At 47.4% G+C, this 14,097-nt stretch overlaps 1 protein-coding gene across 1 annotated transcript in view; it reads left to right on the forward strand.

The window, feature by feature from the left end:
• The window catches only part of MTMR14 (myotubularin related protein 14), a 41,523-nt gene that overhangs the window by 11,763 nt on the left and 15,663 nt on the right, over positions 1-14,097 (forward strand). Inside the window, exons 4-14 of the mRNA XM_009329950.1 lie at positions 1,571-1,679; positions 2,719-2,794; positions 3,525-3,585; positions 4,145-4,267; positions 5,031-5,104; positions 7,640-7,710; positions 8,315-8,389; positions 10,866-10,932; positions 11,934-12,019; positions 12,318-12,394; positions 12,645-12,681. Coding sequence (XP_009328225.1) covers positions 1,571-1,679; positions 2,719-2,794; positions 3,525-3,585; positions 4,145-4,267; positions 5,031-5,104; positions 7,640-7,710; positions 8,315-8,389; positions 10,866-10,932; positions 11,934-12,019; positions 12,318-12,394; positions 12,645-12,681 — 856 coding nt within the window. The remainder of the gene's footprint in view (positions 1-1,570; positions 1,680-2,718; positions 2,795-3,524; positions 3,586-4,144; positions 4,268-5,030; positions 5,105-7,639; positions 7,711-8,314; positions 8,390-10,865; positions 10,933-11,933; positions 12,020-12,317; positions 12,395-12,644; positions 12,682-14,097) is intronic.

The raw sequence follows: 14,097 nt of genomic DNA on the forward strand, positions 1-14,097 counted from the left end.
CTTAAGCCTCCACTATGAATTCTGAGAATTGAATTTTTTTTTAAAAAAAAAAAAGTAGGATTTGAAGGTCTCGTTTGCTGTTTCTCTGCTTCCGCTGGCACCACCTCCTATAATCTTTTCCATAAACAGATCAATTTCCATGTTGTTAACAGATTAATTTTATTAATCCTTCCCAGAATGGCAGCTGCATGTAGGTTGCTCCACACCCTCGCTGATTCTGAAGCTTAGCGACTTTCTTTTAACTTCCAGCATAAAGGTATTAATTTGTTCTTAGGACAGCATTGTCCTTCGCCTTTGAGTTCTTCTCCCCCTCCGCTGTAAGTTCTCTCCTTCACCCTAATGCATATATTGTTGTGTCCTCACTTCATCTTCATCTGCTCTGCCCATCAGTCCGTGGTGGTTTCTCTTGCAGCGTAGACTGTCCCCTGGCCATCCTAATCATCTTGCTGTGCCTCTTCAGGCGTGGGTAGATCGCTAGCATCAGATGCCTTATCTCAGCTGAGATCTTGTGCTCTGCACAGTAATGCTGGTCCTTCTCCATCCCACTGGAGAGTTTCCCGTGATCTTACTTGTCCCTTTTTCAAGACTTACCGTGTTGATAACGTACGAGCATCCGGCGATCAACCAGTTCATCTAGGCTCTTCTGCTGAGCTCCACTACTGGAAAGGGCTAACTGGAAATTCTTGTTAATCATCTCTAAGTGCACGGCCATGCAGTTTTGTATGTCCAGACTTCATCTGGTTTCTATTATGTCAGCCTGGGTGCTTCTCCAATTCCTTGTGGAAACTCTAGTCCTCCCTGCGTTGATGGTTCCTCCTGAAGGTCTGTGTAGTTCAGAAGTCAGTTTGGATTCCTATCAAATGTAGACTGGTACTTGGACAGATTGCAGCAATTTTAACTTGTTTCCAAAATGTCTCCAACTTGGAACACATTTCTGTTGTAACTTTAACCAGAAAACAAAACGAAATTTAGTTATGCAGATGCAGCTGACATTAATCTAACTACCCGGCTCAACCCACTAGCTGATTTACAGGCAGTTGTCTAATTACCCGGCAACACAAATGCTCAAGTGACCAGAACTAAGGTTCATTGAGCGTTCAAGCTTTGATTCTCTATTTTATTTATTTTTCCTTGCAAAATTATCACTCTGATAGTGAATTCACTCTGATGGTAGCGCTGAGCTTCTTTTTGATGGAAAGGTGGTGGGGAGGAAAGCAGAACATATATTTTTGTAGACACTGGCTTACTCTGGTAGTCCTTCATTAGTAATCCAACGTTAGTCTGTAGCAGACCATTCTGACGGTACTCATATTGCCAGCCCCTGAAGATGTTTGCTGTCATGTACTGTGCAGCTGACCTTTCAAAATAAAGAAAAGGAGACAGAAAACCGTCCATACGTGTTGTATAGCAGTGGAAGCGGTTCTTAAAGAAGCGTCCTCTTGCTTGCTAACTTCAGAGCTGGCTTCTAGGCAAAAGGGATGGGGATTACGGCCCAGGGTGTCTGTAGCAGCTTCGCTGAAAGACGTGTGAGAAGAAGCTCTGTGTACTGAACCGAATCTCTGTCCACTAGGTTTGAGAGCACCGTGCAGGTTGGCAAACTGCAGGACCTTATCAACCGAAGTAAGATGGCGAGGTGTAGAGGACGATTTGTCTGCCCAGTCATTCTGTACAAGGGAAAGGTAAAGCTTCATGGGTTACCTGTCTTAACTTAGAAAATGACCTTTCTCCCTGCCGTTTGAACTGTGCAGCCACATCTTCAGTTGGTTGTCACCTTCTGAAGGCTGCAAAAATCTGTTCTTAGGTACAAGCAGGCAGCCTGTAGTAGTAGGTAGCATTTGCTGTCTAGGCTGCATAAATCATCTCTGCGGACTTCGGGCTATTTTACCCCGCCATGTCATGAGCGTTGCACCAAAGAGCTAACATTTTCTCCATATGTATGTCCCTTCTGAAGGACCAGAGATACTTGGTCTTTGAGCAGGGAATGACAACTATTGTCACTTTCTGCCCCTTACTCTTCCCAGCAGTGAGCTCCCTTTGAATAACTTTTCTCTCTAAAGAGAAGTTTCCCTTGTCTGTTCCCTGGGGAGGCAAGATTGCATAAATGGTCTTATGAATGTGTGGGCTTATCTGCGAGGGGATCTGTAAGAAGGTGAAATTAGATTAATTTTTATGTGGATTACTTAAACTGTATTGAAGCCCTGTAGGAGTAGTCTCATTTAGAATTTAAGTGGCTTAATTCAGTTTTCTTAGTTCAATTTAGAAAGACTGTATGAATAGCAAAATCGTACCTGTGACAATTGTAATCTAGCTTGACTGAAACCATCGTGGGCTGAACCTGCTGACCTTTTTCTGCAGGAGTGAACTGCCCGGAGTCGTACTGGGACCATCCATAATCTCATCCACAGGAATGTGGAAATAAGGCTCAAGCAGGGTATTAACGGAGCATGGATGTTGCTAATTTGGCAGGAATTGACTGTATTAGTGAATTGGAGAACTGGAGATGAAAATGTGGTTTAAAAACTAGCTACAGATAAAGGCACTTGGGAGTTTGATGTGTTTGGAGAACTCGATCTGGACCAGGGTTGCAGGGGAGACTGCTGAGAGGCGGTAGCTGTAGGTACCAACCATTTCTGTGTAACGTGACAGCAAATAGGCCAAAGACCTGATAAGGGAAAGACTCTTGGAGCATGCGTGGTTAATAATAAAATCTTCCTTCAGCATATTTGCAGATCAGCAACGCTGGCTGGCTGGGGAGAGCTCTATGGGCGCACTGGCTACAACTATATCTTCTCAGGTGAGTGAGGAGCCATTTGTCACTGTCTGCCTGGTAAGGCTGGTCAGTGCTGGGACAGTGACCTACACACGAGAGCAAGCTCTTCCTGAGAGCCGATGCAGCGCGCTAGCATGGACCTGCTTGCATCAGGCCCTGTATAATAGAGCAAAGACTGAAATCTCGAGCCCGTTTCCAAGCACCAGGACAGAGTGCCATAGCTCGTAAGAAGCAGTGACAAAAGAACTTGAGGCTGAAGAGTGAGTTAGGGGAAGCATGTAGGCAAGTAAGGCAGCCCAAAGGATTCAGGGTACTGATTCCCAAACGTCGGGGGTGGGGAATAATGGAAGAAAGAGGATAAGAACTTGCTGTAGCTTGGCTAATCGTTGGGAATCAAATCCTGCTAATGGTGAGATATAGTGGACTCTAGGGAGAGCTCTTCAGGAGAGCATTGGGTGTCTGTAGTGTGGGAGCTGAAGCTTGGCTTAACAAAGCACTGTGTAGCACTATCGGGGTGTCCTTCTGTCTGTCAGTAATGGGTTTGACCTGCTTAGATCCTTTGCAATGACAAGGGAAGAGTGGGCTATATTAGAAAACAGGCTTTTCAGGAAGAGGAAATGTGGGGAACAACTGAGAGCACTTACGAGTGGAGAGAGGGCGCCAAACCATGACCTTCTTGGGCACGTGCATGTCTTGTCGGATTGGGGATTCAGTTGGTTTACACAAGCTTCAGTTCTTAATGCCTTCCTTGCAGGAGGTTCTGATGATGCTTGGGCAGATGCAGAAGACATTTCAGAGGAAGATTCTGCACTTAGGTTTGTATTATGCATCACTGGGGTGGGGGGGAAAAGGGAGTTTGGACCAAAGCTGACTGGCTCAGCCACTCAATTCTGCTCTTTCCTAGGCTGGGCTTTGGGTACAGGCTTGAGACCATCACCAAGGTCGGAGTCTTACTTTCCTTTCTTTTGAAAAAGAGTCTTGAATGCTAATGGCTGGCTGAACCCAGTGTAACTGAAGCCTGCTAATCTCTTGCCAGAGGGAAGGGCTGGAGACAGGAATATATAGAGCCATTTAAAAAGGTGCTTGAATTACACAGACGTGTTTACTTCATCAAAAAGTACATCTCCAGGCTGGAGAAGTTGTTCTGTGTCTCACGTGGTTGTTGCAACACAGAGTGAGACATGGAGAGGCACCCTAAGCATGAAGTTTGCGGTATCAGTTCATTGCAGAGTCTGACTCTGACCTGTGGAGACAAGGCTCGTGCTGTCTCCAGAAGTGGTTCGGTGAAGAACTGTGGCAGTATTGCACAGAGAATCAGACTAAACGTGGTCAGTCTTCCATGCTCATCTTGCTTTGTCTTGTTCTGTCTTGCAGAAATGCAGACTCCCAGCTGTTTGACAAGGTCAGAGGGCACGACATCAAGCTGCTTCGATACCTGTCTGTCCGATATATCTGTGACCTGATGGTGGAAAACAAGAAGGTGAAGTTTGGCTTGAAGTGAGTCTGGGTTCATTTGTTTTTCTGCGGGCTTTGGATTGCAGCTAGTGTAGCCGTTACACGTGAATTGTTATCAGGCATGCATTCGTTACTGCAAAAAAAATTCTTTACTGAAATTACAAAATTTCTTTACTGAAAGAGTGGTTAAACATTGGACCAGGCTGCCCAGGGAAGTGGTTGAGTCACCATCCCTGGAAGTATTTAATTACGTGTCGATGAGGCGCTTAGGGACACGGTTTAGTGGGCATGGTGGTGTTGGGTTGACGGTTGGACTTGATGATCTTAGAGGTCTTTTCCAACCTTAATGATTCTATGATTCAGCAACCTGGGAGCAGTCCCTGGAAGAGTCCTACAGCAGGATCCGTTAGTCAATGCTGTACAGAGAACCCCAAGGTTTTAGGCCAGAGAAAGCTGTATCAATGGGCAAGACAGCTGCTTTCATCTGTCTTCTGCAGCCTGAGCAGGTTTTCTCTGTAGAGCTTGCGGTGATGTGACAGTCACCCCTTCAGAAAGGGAGAGTAAAGGAGCCCTCTGCTTGTGTATAGGAACAGAGGGAGATGTTTCTCCTGGGATTTCTCTCAGAGGAAAGCTTTAGTGGTTTGGGGCTATACTGTTTATTTGGATGTGTTGAGTGAGTTGTGCCCCTGCTCACTACTGAGTCAAGTCATTGTGCAGGGAGATGTGACAGGTAGCTTTCTGGGTGCTAGTATCGCTGTGAAAAATACTCTACAAATGTGTGCTGTTTTCCTCTTGTCCTGTGCAGTGTGACGTCTTCTGAGAAGGTGGACAAAGCTCAACGTTACGCTGATTTCACGCTTCTCTCCATCCCATATCCAGGTACAGGACTGATGTCCAGAGGGACTCCCAAGGGACAGGTGACAATCCGTTTCTGGGGACTGGGAACTACCTCTGTGTGTGTGTGGTGAAATGACTGTGGCTTACTGAATGTTTCCTATGCTCCCTCTGAAGAGAAGCTCTTTTAAACTGAGAACAATTCAACGAATCTGGATGCTCTGGCGGTATGAGTCAGCATTAGGCACTCTTTGAGGTGGCAAAATAATTTCTCAGCAGTTCTAATTAATTCAAGCGCAGAGAAAAAGTCCCAGAGGTGGAGCTGGGGTTAAGATGGCCTTTGACACCCCTGCAACTCCAAACTACTACTTGATGCTAAATATATATCTTGCTCGGTGTTATGTAAAACCCCAATTCTTAAGAGTATTTTCTCGTCCTTGTGTTCCAGAGCACCACTGTAAGATATCCTCGGTGCTAGGCAGAACTTAACCTGAGCCTGCAATGTACGGCTGAGATGCAGACCACTCCAGCCCGTCTCCCTGGCTATATTAGTCCCTGTGCCTAGCAACCACTGCTGGGTCACTTGCTGCACTCTTAAAGATGAGCTGAATATTGCTGCCTGCCTGCTGATGTCAGGCTCGGTGACAGGATTGGATGTGAGACTGCTGTGCTTGAGCTCTGTCTGCAAGAAAGGACTTTTCTTTCTCCCTTGTGTACAAAGAAAGGGAGAGGAGGAAAAAAAAAACAAAACAAAAACTAACAAAACTGTGGATGATCCAAACCCAAACTTTTCCTTGATTACTAGTTGTTGCCCTTAAACATATTTTCTTTCTTTTTTTTTTTTTAAAGGGTGTATTTCCTTTCATAGATAAACTAGTGACAATTCAGAGAAGCTGCATGAAGATTTCTATCAAGTTTGCCATGGAGATTGCCGAGGTGTACAGAAATAAGAGTATTACTGGTTTCTGTAGCATGTGGCACAGGTATATGCTGCTGCCGTATGCCTCACCAAACTTAGAACACAAGAGAGACAGTGTACACAGGTCTTTTGTAGGGTTTGTAAAGAATGAGGAAGAAGTGACTCTATAGAGTTAAGCTGTAGAGTTGTTACTGTATGGGGATCTGCATATTGTGTGCAATATTCAGTGATGGTCCTTCCTCTTCTGCCATCTGGGACAGCTGCTTTCTTTCAGCAGCTCTTCACTCTAGTGAGAGTTTTACCACGCTAGAGGTAAACCTTACAAAACGGGAAATTCTCCCTGCAGCTGTTGTCTGATTTCAGCAGTGCTGGTCCACAGGGGAATGTTGTCATTCTAGTAAATCTAAGGCATACACATCTAAGGATCAGCAGCCCCTCTAGTGACTGGCCAAATGCTGTGATACATTCTTATTGATGTTTCCAGGTTTGCGTTGAAAGAATTTCTGGTTTGTAATTTGTCTCTAAAGTTATTCTGGGATCCTGTTGTCTTAGGTGAGCGAGGCAGTGTCCAGACATGACTGTCTAGGGTGAAAGACTTGGGTTAAAATGGGGTATCTGCAGAAGCTTTTGTGCCCTTCAGTGCGGAAAAAACCTTTTTTCCATTTGACTGGTAGTTGGTGTTTGTAGGTGCCAATACTTACTGCCATAATCCCCCATTCTTTGCTTTAAGCCGTTGTTTAATTGGAGTTAAAGCTCAGCTGACAGATTGCTTCCTGACTGTTTTTGAGGGCTAGTCCTGTCTTTGCACAAAGATTTTTTTTTTTTGCCATTGAAGTTACTTGTGACTTGCAGGGTAGGAATCGGTGCCTGTGTTCAGTGCCTGGCACAGGGGTGTCTTGGTAATGTGGGCACCGTGGCGCTGCTGGGGCATGCACGGTACATTGGGAGGGCTGTTCCCTGTAGCCTGCAGGCAGCCGCAGTGCTAATGGTGGTGCTCAGCTGTGACTAAGTGACTGCAGTTTGCTGCAGAGAGTTCAAATAGTTGTTTGAGAAGAACAGAGCCAAAGGACAAACGTTAGGATGGGAAGGCTTGGGGGGAAACCTTGGAAGTGGTTATGTATCTGCTTCCTTCAGATAGGGCAATTCACGTGTTTGAAAGAGGAGACTTAAATGTGAGAGAAATCACAGCCGCCTCTGACAGAGCCCTTTCTTGTTACCTGCAGCAGATGCCCTGTGAAAGTTGGCTTTCCCCAGGGCTCTGCCAACAGCTCCTTTTGCTGGTTCCTTCTCACTTAGCGTGCCAGGCTGATGCCTTAGATCTGTGCAAAAGCCAGTGGCCCTGGAAAGCGTAGCTCCTTGGTGAAACCTCTTGTTTGGGATAGGATGAAATCAGTCCCTCAAATTCCACATTTGTTGTGTGTTTGGAGTTTGCCCTTTGCCGTGTGAGTGTGTTCACTGCTGAGTGCTCTGGGTTGTTGCTGCTGAGAGGCTGTGCTGCACACTGTACTGATGATTACTGCTCTTCTCTTCCCACAGGCAGCAGTTTTGATTGGTTTGGTGCTCTGGAGCCCAGAGCTGCCAGCACTTCCAGTCCCACAGGGCACTTCAGTTGTTAGATATCAGTTAGCTGAACGGTTGTTCATTATTTCTTTTTCTTGCAGGCTGTGAGTTTTTTAAGGAGTACAAAGACCGGGATTATACAGCTGAGGGTCTCATATTTAACTGGAAACAGGTACATGGATGTTACAAAATGGAGAGCTGTGGGCTTTACTAGGCTTAATTCTTGCCTCAGAGTTCCTGAGCGATGGTGTGTATGTCGTGTGCTTATTTCTGATCACAGGGAGGAAACCAACAGGACAAACAAAGCAGATAGTGAATGTACTAAATTACTCATTCGTTGTAAAATTCGTATGTAAAATAAATGAATCGTTATCCTGAAGTCCAGGATGCTTGGCCTCTCATGGGAGGTATGGGTTGCTCCTGTTTTTGAATTTCATATCTTATTGATAGCCTCTGTTCTCAGTTCTGTCTTTGTATTCTGTCTCCTGCTGAGGGAGATGGTTGAGTGGAGCAGCCCTACAGGAGTTCAGAAACTAACATGCCTTGTCCCTGGCTTTCACTGTTGGGAGCACAGAAGAGCTCCTCTTGTCCACTAGTCCTTCTAAGAGGCTATGAGTTAATTCTTACCACTGCGGGTTTTTGCATTCAAAGGTGCTTTTCTGAGGCGCTTTCTTCTAGATGCACCGTTTGGCATTTGTTGTTTTGTTTTTTCTGGAACTTGCTGCCTTCAAGTCATGGCTTTTCTCTGACCAATTGTGTTTGGGTTTTTTTTTCAGGATTATGTAGATGCTCCATTAAGTATCCCAGTCTCTCTGACCCAATCTCTGAATATTGATTGGAGCGAGTACCAGGTGAGCAAACCTCCCTCTCTGTGGGAGGTCAGAGATTTAGTCAGGAAGGATCAGTAAAGATTTGAAGTCTGACTTGCTCCTGTTGCAGTAATCTGGCTCACTTCATACCATCCCACTGGGAGTGGGGCTGCAGACTTGATTGTTCAGAATAGCAGTGGAAATCCGCTACCCAAAAGCTTCCTGGCTTGGTGTGTCCCAAGGCAGCTGACTGTAACAGCAAATCTTTTTCTGTAGCTTGCATAAAGCTTGCAATCCATTAGGGAGATATGTCGGTAACAAAGGTAAGGAACACGCCAGCAAACGGAAAGCAGTATTACTTGTTCACAATCTTAGCTAGGCATGTCCCTGCAGTGGGTAGACTTCCTTGGCTGTGGAGAGTCTTGAGAGAGATCAGCCTTCCCTTATGTGAGCAGTAGCCAAGTGACTAGGCACCTTCTTCATGGGTGTGCAAGGTACCTGTCCTGTGAGAGGAGAGAAGAAAGTCATAACTGACCGTAGCATGTCTCCATTCCTTATTACTGTAACAGCATCACAAATTATAATTGAACTCTTATGTTTGCCCAAGCTTCAAGGTTTACCTCTGTCTGTTCATACCAGGGAGCACCACCTTATACTGCTGATTAGCATGCTCCATTTCACACATCAGTGGCCCTACCAGTCCCCCCAGGTTTTGTGATGATTGACTGTGCTGGAGCGTGTCACGCCTCTATGCTCTGTGGCTGGAAGCACCACAGAACTAGCAGAGCTCCCCGTGCTGGGCCAGTGTTTGTCAGTCAGTGATGTAAATAATGTTTAAGTGCCAGCATAAGCAGAATCACGGAAAGTAGCTTGCAGTGTTGAAGCAGAACTAATGGGACCACAGCTTGTTTATGACTAGAGACTTGTTCACTAGAATACTGAGCAGCCAGTATTTTAAATAGGATATTAAAAATTGAAGAGGATGTAATAAATAGATGCAGAAATGATCTGAGGACTGGAGAAGGTGCTTCACTTAAAGCTGAAGTTCTCAGTCTGTTTAGCTAATCACAAAGGTGATGGAGGGTTGACTTGATTAATGTGTAAGTACATTTGCAGGGAGAAAATACTAATTCTAAAGCACTCTTGGGTCTGGGGAAGAAAAGCTGCACAGGAAGCAATATCTGCAGTCTGAAATCAGACCATCAAATAAGGAAAAGCAGTCTTGCCTGTTATTTTTGAGGATGATCTGTTGGAACATGCTGCTAAAGGAGCGATGAACTGTCACCCCTAGTTGAGGTGTTTTTCTGGGCAGAGATGTTGCCAAGTGCAAGCTTCAGGCTGTATTTGGAGCAACTGAACAAAACTTCCTGGTCTGTGGTATAGAGAGATCAGACTGGATGATTAGTCAATTCCTTCTGGCATAAGCACAAGATTGGGTTGAACTGGGCAGATAAAAGGCTTTGGAATTATGTGTTTTTCTGCCCCAGGCTGAGTGTGTTCCCCATTTCCCTACTCTTTTGTTGCTGTGCAGGCTTCACAGCAGAGCAGTATGTTCTTTGTCTGACAGTAGTCTTAAGTGTGGTTACACACACATGTGCACACATGCAAGCACACAGCAAGGGTTCTATTGCTGGTGGTCAGATGTCACTTATACCACTAACACTGTCACAATGAAACGTGTGTCCCTCTCCTTGCCTTTTCCTTGCCAGTGCTATCCTGTTTTCCTTGAGCTAGTTCTGGCTCTGATCGGATCGCTGAAATTCCCTGCATCTTCTCAGGACACAGTGGTCAAGAGTGACACGCTTGAGCTTATTCTGATGTTTTTCACCTGCATCTCTTGTAGTGCTGGAGGTCTCTGAGTTCAGAGCCCTTCTGTGGTGCTGCTGCTGCTTGGGCCTTACTGCAGAAGCCCAGTGCCTGTCTGGAGCAGCTGGGAGCGGGTCAGCCCTCTGCAGGGCCAGACAAGGCCTCTACAAGGGCCAGAGAGTTTTGAGCAAAGTGCTTGGGTTGTGGGAACAGGCTGCTGACCTTGGCCTGCTCACCCCATCATGCTACTTGCATCACGTACACAGCTGTAAGATGGCTGCTGAGCCGTTTGGTAAAGTGCACGCATGCGGGGGCGGGGGGGGGCTGCAGAACTGGGTCAGTGCTCCGCAGGTGTTTGCTGGCTCATGTTAGTCTCTCTGAGCATGGTCTGCTTGGAGCTTTGGGGCTGCAGGCAAGCAGGTTTTGTGCCAGCCAGGCAGCAGGAGAGATGGCCTTATATGTGTGTGTGTATATATATATATAAAAAACTTTTTTCCCCCTGCCTGGTCTGTTGTCCCAGAGTGCCTTTTGTAGGGGATAGGGGGATTGATTAGAGCACCAAGGGAGTCTGTCACTCTGAGGAATGGCCACAGGGTTATTTCGGCTTTGCTCTTTTTCTGGATAGTGAAGCCAAGAGCATGGTGGGCTCTGAACTGCAGAGCAGCCTTTTGCTGTGGGCAGACCCTTACCATCAACACTTCTCTTTCTGCAGAGCTGGGACCTTGTGCAACAGACACAGAACTACCTGAAGCTGCTGATCTCTATCATCAATAGTGATGGTAAGGCAAACTCCTTGCTGCCAGCGGTCTAACTGGAGCAGTCGCTCTCTCCAGAAGAACAGCTGATGGTATTAGTGCCACTCTTTGTAGAGAGCTTCACTCCTCTCCCTTCAAAACAGGGTGATGGTCCTAGCATCTCAGGGCTCCAGCTCCCTTCTTAGAGAGGGACTTGCTGATCCCTTGAAGACCCTCTCTTCCCAAAAGTGGAGGGATGTCTGAACACTTTACCTAAAGTTTTACTGCTTTAAAGCTGAAGAGAAGAAACATTTGTTCCTCTGCTTGTTGACTCTTGCTCTTATTTTACTGGACATCTGTGTTTTGTGCCCCCAACCCAGGGTCTCGTTAGGTGCCTATTTAAGAGCCCCTTTCACCCTCTGTCATCACAGCCACGCCAACTCCTTGAAGGGGGTGTATTGCTTTATGTTGGCATCCTGTTCCCTCTGAGCACTGTGACTTTGTACCTAGCACTGTTGGACAGACGGAGCCGTGGCTGGCTCCGCCAGCACAGCCAACTACAGACTCTGCTGCAGTAGTTGTGTTGGGACACACTGCGAATTTTCTGGAGAGCACAGGGGTCGTGCTTGTGCATGCCTCTGCTCAATGTGTATCAGTAGGAAGGTCAGTGAGACTGAAAAAGTGTTCAGTTGGAGCAGGTTTCTCTCTGATGTGGGGATAGATTGTGATAGTGGGTTGCAGCTGGGTAGGTATATCTTCTGGGTAGCAAAGTGATGTTCATACCTAGTGACTTCATGTCCTGAGCAGGTGTCAGGACCAGGACAGCACATCAGCTGGGGCTGCTGACAACCCGGGACACTCCGAGCAATTTGTTGGCTGCTGTATTCAAGACAAAATGTTCTGGCTTGGTGGCTGAGCTCTGCTCTTGAGCCTGGGCTGTGGGGACAGAGGGTAGCTTGTCTCTACAGATTTACCATAAAGAAAAGTCATTGCTCTTGTTGCAACATCCTTTTTTTCCTTCTCCTTCCTACCCCTGCCTGGAACAGATGACAGCGGGCTCCTGGTGCACTGTATATCCGGCTGGGATCGAACTCCTCTCTTCATCTCCTTATTGCGCCTCTCCTTATGGGCTGTGAGTACCTGGCTGACCTGCTCTGCTTCTGGGGGTGATTGCTTGGAGGGTGAGTGACTGTGTCACCAGGAAGTGGTGGTGGAGCAGTTAACGTTCCTTTTGACTATCTTGGCTTCAGAGAGGGTGTGGATTGGCTTTGATGTGGAGCCCAACATGCTGTCCTGCCATCAGACACGGTATCACAGGCAGGTAGAGCAAGATGCTCACCATGGATCACCATGACAGTTTTCAGTAGACCATGAATTCCAAAGTCCTGATCCCCAGGGCTGCCTGAAGGCTGTTCTCATTTGCTTTGCAGGATGGGCTGATCCACGCGTCCTTGGAGCCGTCTGAGATTCTCTACCTGACAGTGGCCTATGACTGGTTTCTCTTTGGGTAGGCACACTAAGTTTTACTCGCATATGCAGCCCTGTGCAGCAGGGGAGAAGCCTTCAGGGCAAACATCTTTGATGTTTGCTCACAACCAAAGGTGGATTTTGGGGCAGCTCCCAATGAGCTGTGAGAAGAGGGGCTGATGCCTTTTTTTACCTGGAGGCTCAGGCATCTGGCCATTCTTGACAGCTCGTGCTCTTCTGCTGATTCTGGCTTCCAGCTTGTGACTGAGCTTCCCTTGCTCTCTTTCCAGGCACATGTTAGTCGATCGACTCAGTAAAGGAGAAGAGGTGAGTGTCTGGTCTGGGGCAGTGGCTGAGCACTGCTTTTTGTTCTCAGGGTACTTGTTTACGGTGGCAGCATTCACTGCCTGCTTCTGGTAATATCAGTGGTCTGGATGGGCTCTAAAAAGATTGTTCAGGTGCTGGAAACATGAGGTAGGAGCCTTGCCCCGTCACTTCCTGATGCATAAGGTGTAAGAATGCTTTTCTGTCAGGCTACAGTTTGATTGGTGGGTGTCAGTCCTGCCAGTTCCCCTGCTGTGCCGTTAGTGTTCAGGCCCCTGGTGAAAGGGTGCTAGGACTTGCTATTCAGCTCAGCAATGAGAAGGGGTGCTTAAGGTGCGTGACTCCTGGGAGCTTGGAAATAAAGCTGTACGGTCTTGTGTGCTTGCCCTGGGTGCCAGCCCTCCTGCCTGGGTGCTGCAGCTGCATGTGGCTTGTGTGTCATTGCAGGCTCATGGCTTGTGCTGGTTCCAGTGTGTGTATGTGGCAGGGTGTATCTGTGGGTGCACAGATGGGTCTGGGAGGCAGTTAAGATTAGTGGAACTAATTCTATTCAAATCTTTCACTGTTTAACAGCAAAAAATGATTGCTCTGACTATAGTTGTAGTACACTGCAATATCATTTTTGGATAGAAATCAAGAGGTGGGGAGTATGTCTAACCCTGTTGCTAATCCCCTGCTCCTCAGACTCTAACCTCTCTAGGGAGAGCAGAGCCAGGACCCTGGCCTATTTTCCATCTTTCAGGGGTCCAGGGCCCCTCTGTTAGTATCGTTCCTCCCATTCATTCCTTTCCAGAGCTCTGCTGGCTCGAGCCTGGCAGCTCTGCTCTGCTCTGCTCTGGTGCCTGCTTGGCCAAGGGCGGAGTCGGTAGCTCCAACAGGAGAGGGGGTGCATGGCTGCCTCTAGCACTCCCTGCTCCCCACTGCAGGAGGAGAAGGGCTCAGCTCTGTGCAGGTAGATGGGGTGGCAGAAGCACAGCGGGGTGAATGCCGCAGAGCAGACTGGTGCGTGGCAGGGCACGAGCTTGGAACCACGGACGCTGCAGGTACCGCATGCTTCCAGGTGTGATACAGCTGTGGAGCATGCAGCTCTAACCCTGCTAGTCCTGCTGGGTTTGCTGCTTGCCTGGGTGTATAAGCAGCTGCTGGGGGCCATCTCTTTTCCCTTCTGCACTGATGGCATAAGTACCTGCCGTGTGCTTGCGGCATGTGTGCAAGGCATTGATAAGGAGACTTGTCATACACCTTCCTTTCTGGGCCTCCCCGTGACAGGGAACAGAGGGTCAGTTTAACGTGTAAGAGAAGGCCCAGGATGGGATGGTGGCAGCCCATGGTGCGTTGGAGGCTGGTAGCTGCAGATTTCTTGCTATCTCCTTCCTGCCAGCACCTCCCCAGCAAGATAAGAGGCTGCATGGAGCCTCG

The sequence above is a fragment of the Pygoscelis adeliae genome, unplaced genomic scaffold (assembly GCF_000699105.1).
Source record: "Pygoscelis adeliae isolate BGI_AS28 unplaced genomic scaffold, ASM69910v1 Scaffold208, whole genome shotgun sequence".
Taxonomy (NCBI): Eukaryota; Metazoa; Chordata; class Aves; order Sphenisciformes; family Spheniscidae; genus Pygoscelis; species Pygoscelis adeliae.